Genomic DNA, 23,854 nt, shown 5'->3' with positions numbered 1-23,854 from the left:
ATACTATTTTCACAATTAATAAGCAATTACTTTACAACGTTTCAAATTAAACAAACTATGTTGTTTGAGCTTTACTAATTATACAGTCTCCTTGATGTATATGAAGATGCTGACTAGTCTCACTCCTGGGAATAAGATAAGTGCTTGCTTGAATTGTGACACTTCCTCTAATTTACTGTGTGCGTGTGCATGTGTGTGTTGTTGACAGGCTGCCAAACAGAGGGCAGCTCTAATTGGAAGGTTTTCTAACAAATACACATCAGAAACAGGTTCAGTGTTTCAGATAGTCAGAAAACCTCACAGAAATAATAATAATAATAATGATAAAAAACTCAGCAAACTCTAATGATAACTTCTCATTCTATTTATGGCATAACAATGCTTTCTCTAAGTTGGTGCCTTCTATAAGCCTATACCATATGTAGAAGTTCTTACTGAAGACTTTTGGCTTCCTTTTAAAGGACCTTTGTCGCCCTCCTGTGGCCTTCTAATACTAAAAGATTTAAGGACAGAGTATCTTGTTCTGTACATGACAAGTGAGGTTGGATTAAGAGCTGCACTGGGAAGTACGGTATTCAAAACAGCAGCACAGTATTTCATTTTTACATTTTAGCCAAAAGAGTGTCACTGTTTCACCATCTGTAGATCTTCTACTTGGCTAAAGCTTTTCATAGCAAGAAAATATTGGTGGGATTTAACAACAAGAACTGATCTCCATGCTAAAATTAGCACAAACTGACATTAATGATTTTTTAAAATGATTTATTCATTAACAGGTACATTAAAGCACAGCCTGTGGACTCTGAGCTAGTCTGTTCTGCAGTCAAACGTTGCCACCCACTGGTCTGTCAGGTTCATAGCAGCAGGCCAACAGCTCTGTCTCACAATCAGTGCTGAGGTGAGTTTTATAAGGACCTCAGATTTGGTCATGACTTTAGAGTATCTGTCTTAGAGGTATTGTTTTTTTTCCAGCCTCTATGGTTTGTGAGTTACTGTGTCAGTATTTTCTCAAGCCTTAGACGTAGTTATTGAGCCGGTAGCCATTGCTAGAGAGGGAGCAAAGGGAAGGTGCATGATTGTCCTTTAGGGCCTCGTGGGGCTTATAAGGTGGAGCGGGAGGATAATTGTTGTTGAAGGCAGGGGGAGGTGATGATGGTCGACTCCTTTGCATATAGACAGGGCCTCGTGACCTGTCACCACAGCTGCTCCAGCACAGAACCAGTCCTCCGCTCAGGCTCAGGCAAGCTGAGGCGTAGCCGAGGTACACGGCTAGGCCAATCTCATACTTCATCCCGTCGGAAAGGAAAGGGTTGTAGAACTCCATGATGACGTCGTTGGTGGTCCAGGCCACAGTGACCAGGCAGAGAAGGCCAGCACAGAGAAAACAAACCCCTCCACTTAATGCCAAAGGAGACTTGATCAGCGAGCCACGGGCGAATCGAGTGCACTTCATCCCCATCGCTGAAACCACAGCAGCTAGGACTGAGGTGATGCAGGAGAGCACCATGAGTGCCCTCGCAGCCTGGTGTGGGAAGAATAGAGAAACACTGTTATAAACAAACAGCTAAGACTTTTGTAAAAGAGCAGCTTCCTAAGTATCAGTCAAGTATTCCAATACTTAATTAAAATATTTATGCACAATTCCGTCTAAAATGCTCAAGTTTTTGAAGTTATTTTGTGTGGTAAGTTAAAACTAAAAGACACTATTGAACTTTTGTGTATAACAGCTGTGGCCACAAGTGACAATGTCTAAAATCACTCACTGCTTTAAAAAGGGGATTTGCCCTTTTGTGAGGTGCCTGACTGCTTGTGTGAGTTATTATATACTCTACTGTAGCCCAAAGTATCTCACAGTGCATCATAAGAAATAGTATACAACAAATTGGTTGCTATGGTAAATAGCTGCTAACGAAGAAAACTGGGATGTTAACATTAATAGCAATGAGGTTAGCTGTTACTGACAGTGTTTTTTTCTTTTTACTTTCTCCAGTGAGTTCACAAAATATTACTCTATATTGACAGTAGGGGAATTAATGAGTGACTCATTTCTGACTCAACTCAAGTGGTGTGAAGTTTGTAACATCAACAAACACAAGCCACGGTGATGTTTTGCTACTTGGTCACAATCTCTGCGTACTGTACTGAACTGAGATATCAATCAATCAATCAATCTTGATTCATGTAGCGCCAAATCACAACAAACGTTATCTGAAGATGCTTTTAAAAAAATAGCAGGTCTAGACCATACTCTATGTTAAATTATTAACAAAGACAGGATATGATCCAGTCACCCACTTACTGACAGGACTCAATCTTATCTCATCTTAATCCACCATGAGAATTGCACCGCGCAGTATTTAGCTAGTTACAATTGCAAGGAAAAACATCCTTTTAACAGGCAAAACCTTGAGCAGAACCAGACTCATGTTAGACAGCCATCTGCTTTGACTGAGTTACAAGTGCAAAATAAGAGTTACACTTTTAAGGACATTGTCCATAATTCAGCTAGTTACATGGCCCTAAATCCATCTTTTCATTCAGATAATGCACTTTAACATTACTTTTACTGAAACTAAAGGCTGTCTTAGAAAAAAATCTGAATTGTATTGACTGAAAAGTATCAAAAGAGTAGAAATCTCCATGAAAGCATCTTCAAAGTCTTGTACTACTTTACGACTATAAAACATGAATAAGATAAATAAAGAAAGGCAGTGAATTCTCACATATCAATACTCTGAAACTGGAAAATGTGTTATTTCGCATGAACCAGATGGGTAAAAGCTTTTCCTAAATTGTGAGTATGAAGTACCTGTAGGTCTTGTGGCAGTGCCAGTAGAGATCTGTACATCTCACACTGATAAATGCCAGTGCTGTGCCATACACACTCCATCCACAGGCCTTTCATAAAGCCTGTAGCTGTGATGATGTTGGAGCCCACATAGGCTGTGCTGCGCCACTGAGGTAGCACAGTTGCAACTAATGTTCCTCCAAACCCCAACAGGCCCAAGAAGAAGCCAAGAAGTTGTACCGCCATGCTGGCCATGATTTCTTCGCTCTGATTGACGCTTTCTGCAAAGTGACAAAGTTAATCAGCAGTGATGAGTAAGCACACACTTAGAGACAAACAATAGCACTGTGTTTAAGATTCATCTGTGCACATATATCAACAAACAGGCTGATGACTTCTCAGATCCTATAAGACAAAGGGTGAATCAATTTATGGAGATAACATATTGCCACATACAAAAGAAACACTTTATAAAACCAAGCTACAGTCCCCCAGGCTGCAGATATGTCTGGATTCTTCCTGTTGTCTGCATGGTCCCCAGCAGTATGTTAAATTCCACTGAGCTTACACCCAGTCACAGTTTCTGAGCCATTCCTCAAGGGTCTCCAGAGTGCACGCAGAAATAGCTGTGGAAACTTTCAGTTTTCTGGCATCAGTCTCTTGTGAGTGGCAGGTGACTGCATCTGTAACTAATGAGAGCAGTGTTCAGCTTCACCTGTTTAACGCTCTCCTCTGGAGGGCAAAGCACAGCAGTCTATTTGTTAAGCTCCCCAACACCCCTCAGGAAAGGAGAGGGAGGAAATTAAACATTTACAGAAACCACCCAAGCTGAGAGCACTGTTATAAACCACTAACTTTGAACATTTTTCACAGCTCTGCAGGGTATTTGAGAAGGAGGGACCGAGTGGCCTGATGACAGAGCATTTCTGGCTGATGGGCACCCAACCGGGACAACATGTGAATGTAGCGGCTTTTGTTGCAATAACTTGCTTAATTATATCATGACTAATTTGTTCTCTGGCCTGACACCTTGTGGCACTTAGTTCTACATTTAAATACTGAAATCACAACTGACTGAAGGAAATTCCATGACTACCAGGGAAGCTTTAGGCCACACTTATGTTAAGCATTTACTTTTGTTCCTTCTCGAAATGTTCTCTTAGTGAAAAAAAAACACGGAATAATTAGCTGTCAACCTTTCACACAATGACAGTTCAAGTTTAAATGACAACAATTAAAATATTCTCATCTAGTATCTAGAAGCAAAGATTATTTTTCAGCTTTGCAAAAGTGACAGACTGAAACCAAACAAACAAAACACTCTTCTTGCAGATCAATTGTTCGGATTTCCTGAAAGAACAGGGGCTTTTTTCTTTTTATAAAGCCTGATGATTGTTCAGTATAAGACCTGACACTGTTGGGGCCTCCTAAAAGAGCAAAGACACAAGCCTCATTGTGTTTACTTAATGATTGACTACACTGAAGGAATAACAAGTAAGCAACAGGAACAAAGGGATGTTGTCAGAAATCGTTAACCCACAAATCTGCTCACAAAAAAGCACAACAAAACGAATAAACTTTTTATCCCTTTACAATTACCTTAGCTTATGAATGTGGCTCAAGCTCTCATATTTTCAATCTTGGCAAAAAACAAACAAACAAAAAAACTCCATACATCTGAATACTCACCAAAAAAGGTTACATTAGAGCTACTTGGTCACGGTCATGGTCATCATCCAAGTTTGTTGTCATTGCACCCAGCTGACCAGCTCCTTTTGGTCCTTTGCTGCCCTCACAGACAAGCTGCATGTTTCCAGGATAGTCAGACTTGTTCCTGTCCAGTGTAGGATATCATCTATGGCATCATCACTATCCCTTTCATCATGTCAGGTATATCATGAGAGATGGACCCTGTTGCTGGCGTTGTTGCTGCAGACAGATAATCAGCACCAACGCCAAATGTGGACCCTGCAGGCAGTGAAGCACTGGCAAGCACGGTGACTGACAGAAGAGATGTTGTCCTCACTGGCTGTGCATTTGTGTCAGTCGTTCACCTCTTTTGATTTGGAAATCTGTTGATCAATAAAAGACAATATTGTTTGAGAATTTGTATTATTATTACTATTATTAATCTATAAGCAGCTTGGGAAGAAAATATATGTTTGTTGACATTCATAAAACCTCATTAGCAGGATTTACACAGAACATTGCAAATGTGAAGGCCAAACTTTACTTGGTAGTGATGTGGTTCATTACAAGTCTATTTTTGTTTTATGTACTTACTGTTCTGTAAACCAGGTGGTATGTCTATTCCTTTGAGGTCTTCTTCTGTTGCAGCTCCCCTCTCTGTGTCCCAGGACGTACCATGAGATACTACTGGTGTACAAGTTGTTTTCCCCCCCCGGTCCTTTCTTTTGGTCCCTTGTGCACTATTCAGCTCTCTGTATGAGCTCTATAGTAAATAGATCATCCTCTCCAAGGTCTGCCTGTGGGAGACGCTACTTGAATGTGTAACCCCTAATAGTCTTAGTTAAGCAGAATAATCCTGTGATTAGCAGCTGAGCATGGGTTTGTTGTACTGTGCTGGAGGGTAATCATGATGGAAGTGTGTGTTGAAGGTCTTCATTTTGTAGTTTTTCTATCTTCCAGTAGCCTTTTTTTTGTATTACAAATATTTTTTCAAGGAAAATCTGCAGGAAGCCTAACAATTTCTTTCAAGATACACTTATAATCTTGAAGGCCCTCACAAAGTTACTGATATTTATGTCATTCTGGCACAAAACATTAACCAAATAGAACAGGAATAGGGGAGTATGCAAGGCGCTTACCTTAAAAATATTAGTCAAAGCTATAGCAAGTGATATAACTTTTTTTCTTTAATATGTAAAACTCTAAACAAACCATTCAGGATCACAGTAGGCAAAACATAACCTGATATATCACATAAGATGACCACGTATAGCCAACATCTGGATAACTAGTTGGTTCAATAAATACCAAATACAGTTTAATATGTGAAGCTCTGCTACATTTTAGTGCAAAATAATGTTAGCGTTGTTCATTCATTTGTCCTAAGTAAATAAATGCTTAGCTAATTTAACATCATTTGATCTGTTAAACACATTGGCTTGATGAAACTGTATATAAATAAATTAAAACTAGCTTATTTTGCTACACTTTATTACTATGAATGTAGCCTCACACTTATTTTTCGTTTTTGTAACATTTACCGGAAGAGGATTAGGGCCACTGGAAATAAATAAATAAATTAGATCAAATTTGTTTTGTTATTATTATTATTCTTAGAGAAAGAATTCTGAAAAAAAGTCAGAATTCTGACTTTAATCTCAGAGTTCTTATTTTAATCTCAGAATTCTTATTTTAAATCTCAGAATTCTTATTTTAATCTCAGAATTCTTATTTTAAATCTCAGAATTCTTATTTTAATCTCAGAATTCTTACTTTAATCTCAGAATTCTTATTTTAAATCTCAGAATTCTTATTTTAATCTCAGAATTCTTATTTTAAATCTCAGAATTCTTATTTTAAATCTCAGAATTCTTATTTTAATCTCAGAATTCTTATTTTAAATCTCAGAATTCTTACTTTAATCTCAGATTTCTGACTTTAATCTCAGAATTCTGACTTTTTTCTCAGAATTGTTATTCTAATCTCAGAATTCTTATTTTAAATCTCAGAATTCTTATTTTAATCTCAGAATTCTTATTTTAAATCTCAGAATTCTTATTTTAATCTCAGAATTCTGACTTCTTTCTCAGATTTCTGACTTTAATCTCAGAATTCTGACTTTTTTCTCAGAATTCTTATTCTAATCTCAGACTTCTGACTTCTTTCTCAAAATTCTGACTTCTTTCTCAGGGTTCTGACTTCTTTCTGAGGATTAGGGCCACTGGAAAAAAAAAATCAAGGTCAAATTTGTCTTATTATTATTATTCTTAGAGAAAAGTCAGAATTCTGACTTCTTTCTCAGATTTCTGACTTTTTCTTAGAAATTTGACTTTTTTCTCAGAATTCTTAATTTAAACTCAGAATTCTGACTTTTCTCTCATAATAATAATAATGATAATAATAATAATAATAATAATAATAAAAAGTTGACCATCATTTTTCCCCCCAGTGGCCCTAATCCTCTTCCGTACACACATACCCAGCACTAGGTCTTAATTTGTATTTTGTCTCAGTCCAAATTAAAAAAGGAGTACATAATGTTATAAACTTGAGGACTTGAAGAGTAATAAGGTGAGTTTATGTCGAGTTATGTATTTCGCGCCTTTGTGTGGCAGAAAAGTTAACTAGCTAACACGCAGCACACTTTTAAAGCACTTACAACATATGCTAAGTTTCTACATAAAAAAAGTAAAAGTTTCGGGGAGAAATTTAATGAATTTGAGGTAAGTTTATATTCCTAGTTTCTGTACGTGTCAGTCTGCTTATGCATAAACCTAAAGGTTATTTCTGGTTTCATCTTACCAGGAGTTCAGTTCAAAGTTAAGCTAGTTTTTCCCCAAAAGTTAGCAAGTTATAGTGAAACAGTCTGACATAGAAGTCAGCTTCATGAAGCCTCAGAGTTTCTATGAACTCAGAATTACTTTTATCTTTTTATGGCTGCAGGCTTTTCAGTGGAGGAAGTCACAATGGCGAGAAGAACCTCAAGAAATGTCGATATGAACATTTCTACATTGAAGTCCCAACATTACAAGCTGACTCATCTTCGACCCCGTCCACACAGAACCATCGTGACACGCAGCCAGTGCGACACTATCGTCTGCTCCTTCCACAGGCTGCCCTCTGAAGTGTTTGACATGATCCTGGATAAACTGTCTGGTAGGTACAAAGATTTATCAACCATATTTGACAAGGAATAGCACTTGAGGAACTACGAAGCTACTTAGCTTTTTAAGATACAGAAGCTAACAAAAGCTTTAATAAATCACATTATTTGGCAAAATAGATACATCAATGCCTTTGCCAGGGAAATACGTTTTAAAGTGTATATTTATCTGCATATTTGATGCTTTTGGACACTAATTCATCATATCATTCATCTCTTTAACTTTTTTTTTATTGAGTTTTCCATAGATTTAATCATGATACATTTTTCTTTGCAGCACACATTGCTGGTAAACACATACAAACCCCCCCTAAAACATAGAACAGCTGCTGCAGTATTTAAGGTTGCCATTCCCCTTCCATGCCCCACCCTGTCCCATCCCAGCCCTCCCTTCAACCCCACATCCCAGATTGTACATAATGTGTAAGTAAGCAAAAGGGGAAATAAGATAATTCATTAGTAAAAATATAAATAACAATAATAAATAAGGAATCACACACACACACACACATACATAAATAAATAATAGTAATCAAGAAATTGGAAAAGGAAGAGAAAATAAATAAATACAATTTAAAAAGAAAAAAAAATTGTGGCATCCATTCTTCTACTCTGCTATTGTTCATTTCTTATTTAGAGGGACTTGTAAGCTGTGATAATATTTTAAGTAAAAGTTCATTCATAAGTAACTTTGCCATTTCATAATTGTAAACACAGTTGTTCTTGAAACAAAATGACAGTGTACACTAGTGTTGGGCGATACCACACTTTTATAATTTGATACGATACCGCAACCCTTAAAAGACAAGTCCCATGATAAAATAGTGTTAATTTAAAAACTTCAATATGGAAATCCTTTGCTGGCCTTTTTTAAACAATGAAATAAATTTATAAAAACACATAAATAGTAAATAATCAACATCCTTTATTTAAATTCTATGAGTGGAAAGCTTAAAACAGCCTCTTCAGCATGACTACTGTTAAAATGACACAGTGATCATGATGTTTCTGAATTTGTCAGTATAAAACTTTGGAGTAAGTTACCCTAAAAGAATCAGAAGTGACACGTGCGCTTTTATTTCGCATTTATTAATTAGTATCAATATTTTATTAGAGTAATCGATACTCAAATGAGTAGCGTGCAAATATCGATATATCGACACCACAGAATCGATACGCCCATCACTAGTGTACACAGCTGTGCACCAAACTTATTTCTTTGCATGTGTGTTTTGAAATGATATCTAAGTATAAGATGTAATGAGAAAATGTGTGTTTGTCAGTGTTGGAGATCAGTGTGTTCGGCATGGTTTCCAAAGATATGACAAGATATGTTGTGGATTACATCTCCACTGTGGCCTGGAAGAACAAAGTGATCATTCAAAACTTTCACTACCTCACCTGCCTTGAAAGGAGGTCCTGTATTGGACAATACAGAGACCTAGGTAAGTGTCAGTGTGTATTTTATAATATATTTTATTATTTATTATCATGTAAATACATTAAAATATGGCAAATGAATGACTAACAACCTGTTGATCTGTAGCAGTGATACAGCTGATAGCCTTTCCAAGTAATGAAAGAACTATTACTAGAAATGAGGTACTCGGTTGAATCAAGGGATGTGGCAGATTAAAAATGTGTCTTTGATAATAATGTCCTTTTTCTCTTCAATGCCTCAGGTTTGTTGTTCAAGAGATGTACCCTGCTGTTGCCGACAAAGGAGAGGTTGAAGATTATCTTTAGCAGGTTCTCACAGGTAAGACAAACAGTGAATAGAGAACTGGCAAGAACAGGATCATTTAAACTATGAAATGTCATATTTATTTTTACATTACAAAAGCTGCATTGTTCCATACAGAAGACTTGTTTCACCAGCAAGTCTTCATTCTGAAAATATTTTTCTTTATCAAGTTAATGTTAGTCATGGACAAAAGTAACATGAGGTTAAATAATGGATCATTTAACGGAGTAGTAGTCAGGACTGAAGTGCATTTGAACAATTAGGTTATTGGAATATCATTAATAAAAAAAAAATCTGGAATTTATTTTTAAAGTTAAACTTTCATATTTTTTCTATATTAATTACATCTTAAGTGAAATACTTCAACCCATTCTTAAAAATTGAATTTAGATGATTATGGTTATAGCTCATGAAAATCAGAAATACAGCATCTCAAAATGAATAGAACGTTTCCTTAGATCGATCCAAAAAGAATTTAAAATATAGGAATGTCCGACTTCTGAAAAGTACAGTCATTTAAACACTTAATACATGCCTATTTAAAGCTGGGGTTGGTAGTCAGATTTAGATACACTTTTTGTTATACTGGTTAAAATCATCTTTATGTCCCGATGGTAATCAATACATAATGTGTTCTTAAAAAAGAGTGAATAAAAGCTGCTATCTACAGCCGGAGTAAACCTGGGAAAACACCAACCAATCCCCCCCATAAGGAGCCAAATTATGAAACCAATCAAATCCCGTCCTGCCGTTCTGCCCGCCTCCTGCGCGTACATTTCCCCGACGTGCACTCCCTATCCCCTGCCTCTGCTTTCCCAGACTCTACTGACTGCCCCTCTCGCTCGGCCTCGGGCCTGTCCCCTCTGACCCGATGAGGTACTTTGCTCAGGACTGTAGTCCGGATCAGGGTCTAAAAAGCTCTCACTACAGGGCTCTGACAAGCAAAAGAATTAATGACATTTAGTAAGTCCTACAGAAATGTATATGTATTGTAGCGTCCGTCCAGACGCTGTAAGGATGACGAGCCGATTTGTGAACACGTTGAGCTTTAATAACCGGTCACTGTCGGCCGTAATCACGCCAACTAACAAAACAACAATCAAAGTTTGAATGAATGAAAAACTTCTCTTGTCTCTCCTCTCTCCCGCTCGCACACTCTACACCTCTCCTGATGCATTCACTAACTGTCAACACTGTAGGAATTAAGAACATCTAACTGAACACTTTTAACAAACAGTAGAGCTGTTACAGTTAGCTTTTCTCCTGATATCGTGTCACAAGATCAACTGGATAATGCTAGCATGACACTTGTGAGTACTAACAGCAGCCATGTTTGTTTGTGTTTTTAACTTTTACTATGATAATGTTTTGGTGAGGACCGGTTTTGAATCAGTCACCATCATATGGTCGCGAGGCGTCGTTTTGGAGGAGATCCGAGGGGAGGAGGGGGAGGGGTTAGACGGAGTCCTGAGGAAATGCTACATTCAAACTCATGCTAGTTTTCCGTCACTACTAACCCTAGCTTTAAGTAGCTGATGGAAAACACATAACTTTTACATGATATTCTAATTTGTTGAGATGCACCTGTTGCATGTTCCTTGTTTAAAATAATATGATTCATTCAGCTTTATCTAATTAATGTAACCCATGCCAGGAGTGAGGTAAAGTAACTATAACCCATGATATGTTTCAGATTCCCTGCTTTATGTTGGAGCAGTGTTTGGCACAAGTCTGCATTGGTTTCTCCTGCTATGGGGTCTTTCTCCAGGTGAGATAAAAAAAAATCTGTAACACTAAAAGTTGGATGTAATTGATACTGCTGGGTATAAACATTTCCTCCTATTTTCTCACATGTATGCCCCTTTACTTTAAACACATTCAGGAAATGATTGGTCTTTTTTCTGACTGCTAACATTGAGATATTTTCTGTTGAATACTTCATAGACTCTGATAGCTGGCTGGGATGAGTTGGAGTGCCACAGAGTGTTCAACTTTCTGTGCGAACACACAAATCTGATGCAAAAAATGGAAGCAGTCATCAACGGGAAGCCAGGTACTTCATGTAGTTTCTGGATGTGAAAATGTTGCTTACCATACATAACAAAACAGATGAATGATCAAATAAAGAACATCCATCATGAATATTTTCTATATTTATGTTTCATGCTCAGAAGAGTGAGCCGATGGCTTTGTAGAGTGATGATGACCTTTTATTGTTGAATCTTGTCTTTCTTACCTTTCTATTCTGCATGCAGGGGTGAGGTGGTACCAGGAGCTGCAGCTCCGTCTCTTCTGCCGCCAGGTTCTCTTGGATCCCTGGCCGAACCAGCCAGAGTGTCAGTTTTGGCTAATGCAACTCCTGAAGCCCTGGCCTTTGGTGAACCAGGCACACTTACTGTTCATCTTCTATGGACCTCTGCTGCCTGAGGGTGAGACAACTCTTACACACGTACATGAAATAGTGGGGCTAGTGTTTGTTTGACTTATGGTCATGTCTCTGTCTTTATGAAGAACATTTTAAACAACTGAAATAGGCACAAAGTTTTTGGCAATGGGAGTCGCTTCCCATATGTGATAGTCGGGATTACAGTCGGGAAGACAACAATACAATAAAATGCAATAATAAGAATGTAATTCCGCATCACCTATAAACTCCTCCTCCTCACCTACGAATCCCTGCATGCCCTCGCCCCCCAATACCTGGCTCCTCCACCTCCACCAACACACTCCATCCTGGAACCTAAGGTCTTTGGACCTGGGTCTCCTCTCCATCCCCCGGACAAAGCTGCGGACCTTCGGGGACAGAGCATTCAGTGTGGCAGCCCCGACTCTGCAGAACTCTCTCCCTCCCGACATCCACAGCGCCCCAACCCTGGACAGTTTTGAGAAAGCAGTCAAAACGCACATTTTCCTTAAGGCCTTTCCCTGTTATCCCCACCTACCACCCAGACCCCATACCTGACCCTGTGAAGTGACATTAGGTTTCTTGAAAGGCGCTATATAAATATAAGTTATTATTATTATTATTATTAGAATCTATAACACTTGTAATGTCTATTCTGTCAGGTGAGAACATGAGAGTGACATTTCAAGATTTATCTATGAGATTATATTGTAACTCAAGATTCAAGGCTTTGGTGGGCATTTAATTTTGACTAAGTAATACTGATATATGGATTATATGTACAGGCATTTGCAATCATATGAACTGTAATTACAGATACAGTATGTGTTAAAAAATAAGACTATATCAGACTACCAACAGAGAGGTCCCAAGCTGAGGAGCCCTAGTTTGTGGTATTTGTAGCTGGCAACAGTCTTGCCTCCTTTTCAGCTCATTGTCTGACTTTTTCTTATCATGATGTGGGGTTGTATAATGTGAAAAATGATTGAAGATGCTTTCCTCTATGTAGGTACCCTTGGATGGCAGGGTCTAGTTGAGAGGGGGCTTCCTCACACCAGTCTGTGGGAACTTGCCAGGGCTGTCCTCCTGCTTTCGGGCACAACAGAGTTTGTGAGGCAGACCTCCAGTTCATTACTGGCGATCCTGGAGGAACTGACTGGTATTGAACTCAAGTGTTTTAAATGTTTTGAGACCAAAACAAATTGTATAGATGCATTCACTGATTGTACACTCTGTTGTCCCAAACTCATCATCTCCAGCCATTCCTCGGCCGTGGCACGTGGAGAATGTGGCTCGTCTCTTGGTGCTGTGTGGCAGCGGTCTCTGCTACAGTGTTCTGGCCAGCAAGGCTGTCAACGGACGACTTCTTGAGATCTCACAACTCCTGGTGTACATTATACTGGTGAGAATAGAGATACAGGCTTCAAATTGAACCAAATTAAATCTCAGTCTGGTGTCTTTGGGCCATTTTGGGGTTTTGGGAATCAGAAACTGGCAATTTTGTTAATCTCTGAAATTATATGTAGCATTACCCAACAAAAGGACAAGTGTGCATTTAGGAATCATTTGAAGCACATGGCTAAATGAGTCATCACAAACTCAATGCCTAATGCTCTGCCCTGGTCACTATGACCCATTTGTATTGTTGTATTAAGGCTTTTTGCTTTTATTAGATAGAACAGCTTGAGAGAGAGAGACAGGAAATGTGGCGAGAGAGTGGGGTAAGACACCCATTAAATCAAGCCAGGACCAGGAATTAATCCTGTGCACATGGGGTGCCTGCTATACCAACTGAGCTGAATCAACCCCCCATTGTGGCTCATTTTTGATAACTGCTTCCTCTCTGGATCCCTCTGACCCTGAGGAGAGGCAGAAACATGGGTACCCTTTTTTATTACAACAGTCTCAGCTTAATGAAGTGTCCCCCACTTGTGCTGTCCATGGTACTGATGTCTTATGTGGATATAAAGAATAGTTAGAGCAACTTTTTAGTGGGAATTCACTGCGAATGGACCAAGGAACCAATTCTTACAGTGGTACCAAGAGTTGTGCCTCATTTTCCCCCGACAGATGTGACACACATTTCACAGTTCCGCTGTCCTATAAAATAAAGGCAAAAGGGCCAAAAAAATATAACTTTAAAAAATGAAGTACCCTCTGTCGTGGGTAGGATGACTCATTTAACCATGTGCTTCAAGTGGTTCCCAAAAGCACACTTGTCCTTTTGTTGGGTAATGCTATATATAGTTTCAGAGATTAATAAAATTGACAGTTTCTGATTCTCAAAACCAAAAAATAGCCCATACACACCAGACTGAGATTTAATGTGGTTCAGTTTGAAGCCTGTGTCTCTATTCTCATGAAGTACATGTATGTGTGGTGGTTTAGCCTCAGAGACCAAGACTGATTTAATTCCTGGTTATTATAGTAATAATTGTTATTATTACTATACTACTATTATTATTACTAACTACTATTGTTATAGTAATAATAAAGTTGTAATTTCAAAGTACTACCAACAGACTTTGTAGATATGTTACATTTAGGTCATCCAGAGTTGGAATTTATGTTTTGATCACTGAAAAGTTTGAGCGAAGCAACATTTATGACACTGCATTGTTTCGTATGGCACAATCTACAGGTGTGTGAGAAGGACGGCTATCACATGACCTGGGTGGTGAAGTTGGTGCAGCAGGTCTGCAAGATCTTCAGCACACCTGCTGAAAAGTTCTGCTTCATCCAGCAGCTGGAAAACACGCTCTCTGAAGTCACCAGGGAGTTTTTGGAGTTTTCTGTTGCAGGTGAGGTGTGCCAACTTGGTTCTGAAATCTAGATATCTAGATTATCGAGACACCTTTATACACTCTTTTTTTTTAACAGCTGACAGAGATGACATGGGCTCAACAGAAAAAATGATTTCTCACATTCAATTATATTACATAGTAAAATAAAGTGAAATGAGAGAATATGACATGAAGATTAGAAATGACCAAATATGAGTACTTAATGTATAAACATTGAGACTCCCATTTGTGAAAGCAATTTCTTAGGTACCCTCTGGGCATATTTCACATTCTTTACATGAAGAGAAAGCATTCACTATTTTAAATGCATGTGTGAGCTGAGTGGTGTTGGGAAAAGGATATTGTTTGAGTGAGGCAGTTTGTTCTGAAGTCTATGCTTTGATGGTTGGCTCAACTGGCAGATGGGAACTCCTGTTGTCCCTTATTTCACTGAGGACATTTTAAGTTCCAGTAAATACGTCTTACCAATTTTTCCAACTAAAACAGACCCTTTTTGCCTCTGATCATGCTAGTAGAGCAACTGGAGTGCTGCATTTATGATATTATTGAACAATGCTAATGTGAGATACATTTTGGAGACTACAATTCCAGCTCATCAGTTTACATTTTTTATTCAATTTGCGTTGCTCACCCTGTTATGAGCAGCTTGGATTGTGGCGCTGTAAATGAATTAATTTATTCATTTACTTACTCCATAATCTATTTCAGGGGTTCCCAAACTTTTCAGCCCGCGACACCCAAAATATAGGTGCCAAAGACTTGTGACCCCCTACTGTCCCTCAAAATGTTGCTTCATACTTCATTTACCTCAACTTCAAAATGAGTGTACCTACATAATTAACTGTTAGCCAACCCTAACCCTAACTGTAGGAGTCATCTGGCAACAAAGAACGGCAGAAAACTAATGAAATGTACTGATTTGCAGGGTTTTATTTAAAATGTAGCTACAATCTTTGTCAATATTTTTACAATAATGGGTAAATAAGCAAATTTAGATTCCTTAAAAAATATATAAAAAACTGGAAGACGTCTCACGACCCTCCATTGGGGGGTCCCGACCCACACTTTGGGAACCCCTGATCTATTTAGTTTCATTTATCACATTATGAGATGAGCGTATTTTTGACTTCCAAACTAAGATTTAGATTTTTAAAAGCCAGAAAAAATAAACATCATTTTATGTAATAGAGATGCTTTTCTCTGTCTTTGCTGCTCTATCTTATTTATTATTATGCTGATGCTAACCACTACTTCTTTGAGTAGTTCACACAATGCCTGAAGTTCACACAAAAAGTTCATTTCAAGATCCTGCTCATCACCTACAAAGCCCTCAATAACCTCGCCCCCTCTTACCTAACCGACCTCTTCAAACGCCACTCCCCATATCGCCGCCTCAGATCATCAGATGCCAACCTCCTGTCCCCTATCACCAAGTCCAAGCACCGCACCTTGGGGGACAGAGCCTTTGCCATCGCTGCCCCCACTCTCTGGAACTCTCTCCCTCCACACATCCGCAACTCTGACTCACTTCAATCATTCAAAAACCATCTATAGACCTACCTGTTCCAAAAAGCATACAACACATGACCTCTTCCCACGCCCCACCTCTGTCCCTGTTTTGTTTTATTTATATGTTTTATTTTTTAGTTTCACCTTATGTAAAGCGACTTTGAGTACTTAGAAAAGCGCTATATAAATTCTATGAATTATTATTATTATTATTATTATTATTATTATTATGAAAAAGTCATTAACTCCATCATCTGCTCTCAGGAAATCATCTTGACGACAGAGAGGCTTTCCAGACCCTGTGTTTCCTGTTGGACTCCAGTGCTCACTTCCACACCAAATTCCTCCACATGCTTCTCAAATAGTAAGTTGGTAGGTTAGGAGTCACAAGAAATGGAACAAAGAAGAGGAGAAGGGAAGAAGCTATGAACTGAAAACAAGGAGTCAATGAGTTTGACAACAGTATGTAGGTCAAACAGGAGGTGGAGACAGGCCTCAACATGTTGAAATTGGTTTACAGCTCACTATTGGCTGTATACAACACTTCATACGTCTGTTACAAGTAGAGCTGTTAATTGGCTTTCATTGAGCACCATGCATATTTTGCTCAAAGTTTAAACCCTGTTCATCACAAACATCCTGCATGATATTTTTTGTAAACAGAATATAGTATTCATTCATTCACAGACAATATTTATTGACACTATTTATAAAACTTTCTGATATTCATTTGTATTGATCTCTTTGTATTATAGTTGTGATGTGATGATGTCATTTTTAAACAATCTATTAAATTTGTATATTTATTGTACATATTTGTTTTGTGCTTGAAGTGTTTTAGGCAACATTTGTTGCTTTCATTTAAAAAAACAAAAACAGAAACAGCATGCACTTAGCAAACAAGTTTTTATTGTCCTCTGGGCGGTCAAACAATCAGCCCTGAACACTGTTTCAAAAAAAAGTTCAATTGATTAAAGTAATTTGATACATTTCTGTCACAGAATAAAAAAAGTAGCAGCTTTGAATAAAGACATTTACTTGTAACATTATATAGGAACAATATTAAGGACATTTTGCCTTAGCATGTTATTCAAACTGCTTTCACATACAGTATGTCTCAGTATAGATGAACTGACGGGCGCTATAAATGAGTTCAAGCACACACAGGTAATACTAGGTTATTTCATATTCAAGTTTAAGGCCTACAACATCAAGAGTGATGAATAGTCAGGTGGTGATTGAGATCCATTAATTGTGGCCACATCAACTCCATGGTGGGAGGCATTTTAATTATTCAAATTTTCATTGTTTTGACATAATCTGTTAGGAGAAAAAAAAAACATATATTAACTTGATGATTTATTGGGTGAATGGTAGAGGATAAGGACCAATTAAAAAATAAAGTTTTGGCCAGAATCGTTGTTTTTTTTTATGATTCTAACACTTAGAAAAAAGAATCTGACTTTAAAGTGCAAATTGTGGAATTAAAGTCAAAATAAATAAAAAAAATCTGAACATTTTCTCTTTATTTTTAATCAATAATGAACCCTCTACCGCAGATACAGATGCAATGTGTAATAGTAAATTTACTCACAAATACAAACATGACATTTTCAACAATTCAAGATTCTTGAATAAAAGAATCCAGCCAAACTTGAATGATATTATTCTAACATTTGCAAACACAACACATACAAATTGAAATAGCAAAATTTGAAAATAGCTGATGTATTCCACATAAAAGCCCAATTTAAGTGGGATTTATACAGTATCTGTAGGAGTTATTAAGTTATGACATGGTATTATGATGTGTGAATTACTGTCACGAAGACCTACTCCTTTCCCCAAAGAGAAATTGAAATACAAAATACAAGCTACCACCACAACCACTTACATGTGTACACAATGTAGAATGGTGATACTTACTGTGCAATTTGCTCTATTGATAGGGGAAAAAAACAACATTTGAGGTTCAAATTAAATTTTAGAGCACATTTCTAAGTGGAAATTGTTTGCCTGTTCTTTTTCTTCTAAATCAATTCAAAAACATTACCTTGTAGCCAGTCCAGCCCTTCCTGTAAACCCTCTCCTTTGATGGCGTTGCTAGGGCTGAAACAATAACAAGCCAAGGAGTTAATCTTCTTGAGGCATGCATTCACTTTCTCATGACTTTTCTTGGATTGTAGGTGCTACAAGCTGTCTACCTTTAATCCACCTGCCCTCCATCTGTCTAATGAGTGTGCAGGGTGAAAAACACATACATAACAGAGCCAGGCTTTAGAATAATTGCATGTTGCTTTGCTTTCTGATAGTGTCTTAAATAATCAGACAATACAAAAAACAGTGAGACTTAAAGCTGTAGTTAAGGAAGCATGAAATGTTGTAGTTGGAGAATTGACAGGACTTGGCTCAGTTTACTATTCATTCACCCATCAGGGTAAATATTTCACGTGACTGTCACTTCCTTCTCAGACAAGGAGTGACTTAAAGTGAGAAACAAAATGTGATGGGGTCAGTGTTGTGTTGGGGAAAATAATATATTGATGGTTTACCAGATATGCCAGGGTTTGTCCTTGATGTTTTCTAAGCACAACATCTGTGTGACCTTCACAGAAGACACGGCATCCTTCAGATCCATCTTGTTTGCAAAAAACAACACGGGTATCTTTCTGCAGCGGATATCTAGGTGATAAAACAGAAACATCAGCATGCAGTGAGACATAAACAAGACACTTTAAGTGGAAAGTTCTGTTCTGCTATGGTGTTTCACTAGAGAATAGTTTATGAATGTATGAATCATGATTTTTTTTTTAATTATATAAACATAATTTTCAAAATAAAAGTTGTGTGCCATATTAAGAGACTAGTTCGAGCACATTTTTTATTCACAGAGCCGAAAAAACAAAACTTATTTTCCTTTACTAAAGCAAATTGAAAAAACTGTGAGAGAAAAACTGAAAATGTTCCTACAACATTACAGTTTTAACATTTTAACGATTCAAAAAAACTAACTTTGCCTCATTATTGTTGTTACGAGTAACTGGTAAAACATATTGCTTATGAAAACCAACGAAAATGTTCATTTATTTTGGAAACATTCTTAACATATGAGGCAAACTGTATATGTCAATCAGGCATTTACTTCAAAACCCTTTAAACATCCTTCAATAGTCTCAGTTCTAAAAAGTATTAATAGAATAAAAAACATTCTTTACCTTCATGATTGAGAATATTATCTAGCTCCTCTTTGGCAACAACCATTCTCAGTTTGTCACCGCTGTCAATGACAAATATGATGGCATGGCTTTCCCTGAGGAGAACAAGACACATTTGAATCAACATACCTGTAAGTCATATTCATCTTTTACATGAAATAAGCATGTAGGGTGTTTTGCATACTTGTAGTAATGCTCCCATAGGTTTCTGTATCTTCCCTGCCCAGACATATCAAAGACCGTAAAGGACAGGCTGCATACACAGAGGGAGGGAGAGCAGTATACATTGGGTGTTAATGGAGCGAAGACTTGTCAATAATTAATGAGTACACGTTATAAATGTCTAAAGAATTCTACCTTGAACTCTTGAACTTTTCAATGTTGAAGCCAATTGTTGGGACTATTTCTTGAGCTGGAGTCTGCATGCATATACACACACACACACACAAAAATTTAATAGACAGACATACACACAAGAACAAACAAGTAACAGCAAGAGTATGTGAACAAGGAAATAGTATAAGGAAGTATGGTAGGGGCTTTACCTGGCTAACATGTCTCCACTCTTCTGAAAATGGGCCTAAATGATTCGAATTCTGAAAACAAGCAATCAGTCAATGATTGCAGTGAGTAACGGTGATTTAAAGCCAAATTTACCCAAAATGTTCATGAAAGACAGGTAGACGTATCCCTTGAATACACAAATATTTCATCTACTTACATTGGCAGGTTTAAGCTGGTTGATGATTGTGGTTTTGCCGCTGTTGTCCAGTCCCAAACACAAAATGTTGACCTCTTTCTTCCTCAGGCCAAGCCAGCCAGATAGTTTGTCCAGCAGCCCCATTTGCCCTGATTGTCTTTAAACCATTTACTTTTAAGGCATCACCCCCATAGATAATCTGACTACTGGGAGTTCAATAAAATAAGCTTCCAAATTATTAAACACTTAATAAACAGAGACATGAATAGTGCACACTGAGCTCGTGCTGTGAATAGTGTCACAAGCTGTGATGCCGCCTGGGCATCCCAGCTTGTGACAGGTAATCCTATTAGGGTGAATTAAGCTCTGTGAACCATCCGGTGACCTGAGCATGGAGTATGAAGCTTTCTAGGGTTCCCATACTAATGTATTTGACAACTCATACATCTTACGGTACCTCTTTTTACTTTTCCTCAATTCCAGCCACCACAGATCTGTTGTGGCTGTCCGTTAGTGTCACACAGTGATTCAAGCAGTCTGACAAGTGTTGTTCTAAAATGACAGAGAATAACAGACATGTACACACAACTGTCATAATACAGTAGTAGGGGGAGTTCATACATTTCTTTGTTAACATAAACATATTTTATGTCCTTGAAATAAAGCTTTGATGGAAGATGTGTTTTAAAGATGACACGAGGCAGTGTTCAAAAAAACAAACAGAATCGTGTATCCGTTCTGAGAATGGATTACATTTTCATGATGATCCAATTTGGACTTCTCACATGGCAAGTTTGCAGCAGGTCAGTGGTCCAACAGCTCCATCTTTTGGTTATGAGAAGTGTGTACGACTTCATGATTGTTCCCAAGTGGAAAAAAAATAAGTTGTAGGAATTGAAACCTCCTGAAAGGACTACCCCCTGCAATCAATCCTGTTTTCATTCTCATTACTCAGCAAAGTTGAAAATCAAAACAAAATTAAATAAGCAGTCAACCACCAGAACTGTTCATCTTTATTTGCAAATAAATATCCGCTGTAACTGCCTCTTACAGTGTGCAAGATCTACAACATCTCTTTGGAAATTATAGAAAAATAAAATACAAGAATTATAAGTATACTTGTACTTTGTACAAAAGAACGTTCTAACATTGCTCAGCAGTAGAACATGCTAAACAAACAGCATCTGATATTTTCCGTATTCTGTTAAGGTGTGAAGACCATGAGTGTGGGTGTGCATATGTATACATAGGTTCATGTGTGTTTTTTACTCCTGAAGGCCTGGCTGCATAACTACATAGTGACCAAAGGGCACAGATCTCTAGATCCAGTTTGCCTTGGACAATAATCATTTTGCCTCAGTAAGTAAAAAAAGAAAGTAATAATTATAAGAAAAATTAAAAATGAAAAACAAACAGCTGACGAGGGGCGGTTGCTTTCATGAAGGCGGAATACTACTCAAGGTAATGGCTAGGTCCTTTGTCTATACTGACTCTTATCAACCACTCTAAAGTGTTTTGCCTGGTAAACGGACTGTAAGGCATTGTGTGTGTGTATTTCAGTGTGTATGTGTGGGTGAATTCTGATGTAGTATATCACGAGGTATGATGCCGTTGTTTATGATGATGTTCGTTTTCTATCTGCCTCCCTGCCCTGATCACACAAACTAAGACTAGTGCCTTTTAACCGTTCTCCATCGTTTCAGGTTCACGCTACTTCTGCTGCCTCCAACTCTACTCACTAGTTATATTCTGCAGCGCTGCCTATTCACCACTGACTTACAGAATGAGAAAAAAAATGTTGATTTCAATGGCAAACATCTGACAACTTGACATCATCTACTGAAGATTCCTTTCACATGTTTATGTACACTTGTTTCTCAAACTTCCTTCTAAGCTGTGCCACAACCCTGCAATCGCACCAACAGACCGCAGTAGGATTACTTTGAGAAGTATGTTCAGTTGATAGATGCATTTTTCTCTGACATCTTGGATCACTTTGTCCCAGAAGTGCAAACCATTGCTTTTATCAGTGTGTTTGAGCAAACTAAATGAAATCAATAAATGTATATGAAATATTTCTGTTAGTCCTGGAAAACCATTCAAGTCCATGTTATGTTTTTAGACAATTTCTAAATTCTCCTATTTCTATTAAAGCTCCGTGAACATTCATATGTAAAGACAGTGGAGATTGTATACTTTCAGGCAATGTATAACATTCTTTCCAGAAACTCAAGCTTATCAAACATCTGTGGGTACACTGGTTGCTAAAAACTGTCAGCATGGGCTTGTATGGTTATTCATCTGAAGGCAATCGATCCAGTTCTGCAAGCTTTGTATCCAACAATAAAACAAGTGGATGGTGTTTCTGATAATCTCATGTATTTATGTAATCTAGAGCTCTGTCATTGCATGACCCTTATCTCTATCTCTATCTCTATCTGAGATACTGAGGTGACTGCATAATACTGTATTGCTGATTTGGATAGAAATCTTATATAAATAAAATGTTTTCAATAAGATCCAATTTACTAGGGCTTTCACATACAGGACTGCACATATATAGATATAAGGTTATAATAATAATTAGTGATTAATTGTCTATACACTTAAACATTCAGAAAAGCTTGCTCTCTGCTTCTTCCTTCAAGTATTAGTGTATCTGATTCTCTGGAGAGAGGATAAACTAAATCAATGCAAATATTCTCTTTATGATAAATTATCAAACTCAAATATAAAAATCATTGAGGATACTTTTTTTCTATCTTTTCGATTGCACACCGGATAGCAGCTACATGAGCACTCAGAGCGAGAAAAAAAAGGGTCAAAAGATTTAGTAGATTATGTTTGCAAATCTACATCTCTAGATATTGTTGCTTCATACACAAAGTACTGCTGCTGCAACAAGGCATTACATTCCCCTAAGTCAGGGCCTTGGCCAGTCTTTTGAGTCTGTAATAGTCTGGCAGGTCCAGGTATTCGACCAGGTATAAGGGGCGTATAGTAGGAAAGAGTCTGTTACTACTGGATGTGAGGAAGACCAGTGGGTAGTCCGCTGTGGAAGTCTGTCTGATGACCTCTTGCATGAGGAGTTTAGACACAGGCACAGGCTGGAGACTGTCTGTCCACAGGTCTAGACTTCACTTCCGTCTGGTCCTTCTATTTGTCCATCCCAGGCTGTCCTCATACATGGAAACCCTTCTCCTGTTCGTGAAGTAGCTGTAGGCGGAGGGTCTGTACGCTGCTGATAATCCGCCTCTGGTGGCCGATCAGCTCCACTCCAATACTCCTCACATCTCTAGGCCGAGAGGGGAATCACATAGACAAGCAAACACAAATAGAGACCATTTTAGTCTCACTTTTAAAGACTTTTCATTGACTTCCCTCATTCCCTTTGCCTTTAGAGGGAGCCTTGAGTTCTGTGAAAAAGGTCACATTTAAAGGTAAAAGGAAGGGATGTTCTACGTGCATTTGTACGAACAATCATGCCCACAGATATGTTTGCCCATTTTTAAATAATAATAATAACAAAATAACTCTGCACACAAGTCTGAAAACTTGAAGCTGATGTATCAATAACATGACTCCAAACTGCCTCACTCTAAGCACATTCCATCATTCATCTATTACGGAAATAAAGTCATAATTTTACATGAAAAGTCAGAGAATAGGTCACAATTTGATAAGATTAAACTTGTAAATTTAGATTAAATTTAGTAAATTTAAATTTGTAAAAGCTTATTGCCACTGCAAAGTCAGGTCTTATTCAGTTCTTTATTTAATTTAATTCAGCTCTATCCTGGGCTGCCCACTGGACCCTGTGGAGGTGGTGGCTGACAGG

The 23,854-nt window shown here is 37.8% G+C and overlaps 4 protein-coding genes across 8 annotated transcripts in view; 1 reads left to right on the top strand and 3 right to left on the bottom strand.

The window, feature by feature from the left end:
- Nucleotides 1-745: 745 nt before the first annotated feature.
- Nucleotides 746-5,492, bottom strand: LOC117820431 (claudin-14-like). 4 transcript variants are annotated; one of them, XM_034694190.1, is made up of 5 exons: nucleotides 5,072-5,492; nucleotides 4,478-4,860; nucleotides 3,245-3,477; nucleotides 2,810-3,069; nucleotides 746-1,522 (listed from the first exon to the last, which is right to left on the bottom strand). In XM_034694190.1, exons 4-5 carry the CDS (start codon nucleotides 3,041-3,043, stop codon nucleotides 1,016-1,018), a joined length of 741 nt encoding a protein of 246 aa, XP_034550081.1. In that variant the 5' UTR covers nucleotides 3,044-3,069; nucleotides 3,245-3,477; nucleotides 4,478-4,860; nucleotides 5,072-5,492; the 3' UTR covers nucleotides 746-1,015. The 4 variants fall into 4 exon arrangements, with proteins under 4 accessions (XP_034550081.1, XP_034550080.1, XP_034550082.1 ...); XM_034694189.1 differs by lacking the exon at nucleotides 3,245-3,477; XM_034694191.1 differs by lacking the exons at nucleotides 3,245-3,477; nucleotides 4,478-4,860; nucleotides 5,072-5,492 and having other exon boundaries at nucleotides 2,810-3,229.
- A 1,434-nt stretch (nucleotides 5,493-6,926) lies between these two features.
- LOC117819780 (F-box only protein 47-like) lies at nucleotides 6,927-16,912 on the top strand. 2 transcript variants are annotated; one of them, XM_034693241.1, is made up of 11 exons: nucleotides 6,927-7,048; nucleotides 7,421-7,633; nucleotides 8,924-9,085; nucleotides 9,323-9,399; nucleotides 11,078-11,152; nucleotides 11,329-11,437; nucleotides 11,640-11,813; nucleotides 12,798-12,947; nucleotides 13,048-13,190; nucleotides 14,430-14,589; nucleotides 16,366-16,912. In XM_034693241.1, exons 2-11 carry the CDS (start codon nucleotides 7,444-7,446, stop codon nucleotides 16,464-16,466), a joined length of 1,341 nt encoding a protein of 446 aa, XP_034549132.1. In that variant the 5' UTR covers nucleotides 6,927-7,048; nucleotides 7,421-7,443; the 3' UTR covers nucleotides 16,467-16,912. The 2 variants fall into 2 exon arrangements, with proteins under 2 accessions (XP_034549132.1, XP_034549131.1); XM_034693240.1 differs by lacking the exon at nucleotides 6,927-7,048 and adding an exon at nucleotides 7,068-7,200.
- Nucleotides 16,913-16,988: 76 nt separating this feature from the next.
- On the bottom strand, nucleotides 16,989-20,160 carry LOC117820542 (ADP-ribosylation factor-like protein 6). The gene is made up of 8 exons (XM_034694360.1): nucleotides 20,038-20,160; nucleotides 19,862-19,912; nucleotides 19,674-19,735; nucleotides 19,501-19,569; nucleotides 19,317-19,411; nucleotides 18,654-18,783; nucleotides 18,155-18,210; nucleotides 16,989-17,421 (listed from the first exon to the last, which is right to left on the bottom strand). Exons 1-8 carry the CDS (start codon nucleotides 20,158-20,160, stop codon nucleotides 17,396-17,398), a joined length of 612 nt encoding a protein of 203 aa, XP_034550251.1. The 3' UTR covers nucleotides 16,989-17,395.
- Nucleotides 20,161-20,979: 819 nt separating this feature from the next.
- epha6 (eph receptor A6) overlaps nucleotides 20,980-23,854 on the bottom strand; it is a 212,857-nt gene continuing 209,982 nt past the window's right edge. Inside the window, exon 17 of the mRNA XM_034694211.1 lies at nucleotides 20,980-23,311. Within this exon, the coding sequence (XP_034550102.1) occupies nucleotides 23,197-23,311 (115 nt within the window). The 3' untranslated portion in view covers nucleotides 20,980-23,196. The remainder of the gene's footprint in view (nucleotides 23,312-23,854) is intronic.

This window comes from Notolabrus celidotus, chromosome 10, assembly GCF_009762535.1.
Source record: "Notolabrus celidotus isolate fNotCel1 chromosome 10, fNotCel1.pri, whole genome shotgun sequence".
In the NCBI taxonomy this organism is placed as follows: Eukaryota; Metazoa; Chordata; class Actinopteri; order Labriformes; family Labridae; genus Notolabrus; species Notolabrus celidotus.
Note: the sequence above shows the minus strand (reverse complement) of the source record. Positions and strands in the feature narration are given on the sequence as shown.

What these genes read in the sequence shown, in the direction of transcription:
- LOC117819780 (XM_034693241.1), top strand. Translation starts at nt 7,444, where the DNA reads ATGGCGAGAAGAACCTCAAGAAATGTCGATATGAACATTTCTACATTG. An exon ending in GATCCTGGAGGAACTGACTG is followed by an intron (nt 12,948 to 13,047) that starts GTATTGAACTCA and finishes CATCATCTCCAG; the next exon opens with CCATTCCTCGGCCGTGGCAC. An exon ending in TCCTGGTGTACATTATACTG is followed by an intron (nt 13,191 to 14,429) that starts GTGAGAATAGAG and finishes CACAATCTACAG; the next exon opens with GTGTGTGAGAAGGACGGCTA.
- LOC117820542 (XM_034694360.1), bottom strand. Translation starts at nt 20,160, where the DNA reads ATGGGGCTGCTGGACAAACTATCTGGCTGGCTTGGCCTGAGGAAGAAA. An exon ending in TAATATTCTCAATCATGAAG is followed by an intron (nt 18,784 to 19,316) that starts GTAAAGAATGTT and finishes TTTATCACCTAG; the next exon opens with ATATCCGCTGCAGAAAGATA. An exon ending in GACAAACCCTGGCATATCTG is followed by an intron (nt 18,211 to 18,653) that starts GTAAACCATCAA and finishes TTATTGTTTCAG; the next exon opens with CCCTAGCAACGCCATCAAAG.
- LOC117820431 (XM_034694190.1), bottom strand. Translation starts at nt 3,043, where the DNA reads ATGGCCAGCATGGCGGTACAACTTCTTGGCTTCTTCTTGGGCCTGTTG. An exon ending in CACTGCCACAAGACCTACAG is followed by an intron (nt 1,523 to 2,809) that starts GTACTTCATACT and finishes TTCCCACACCAG; the next exon opens with GCTGCGAGGGCACTCATGGT.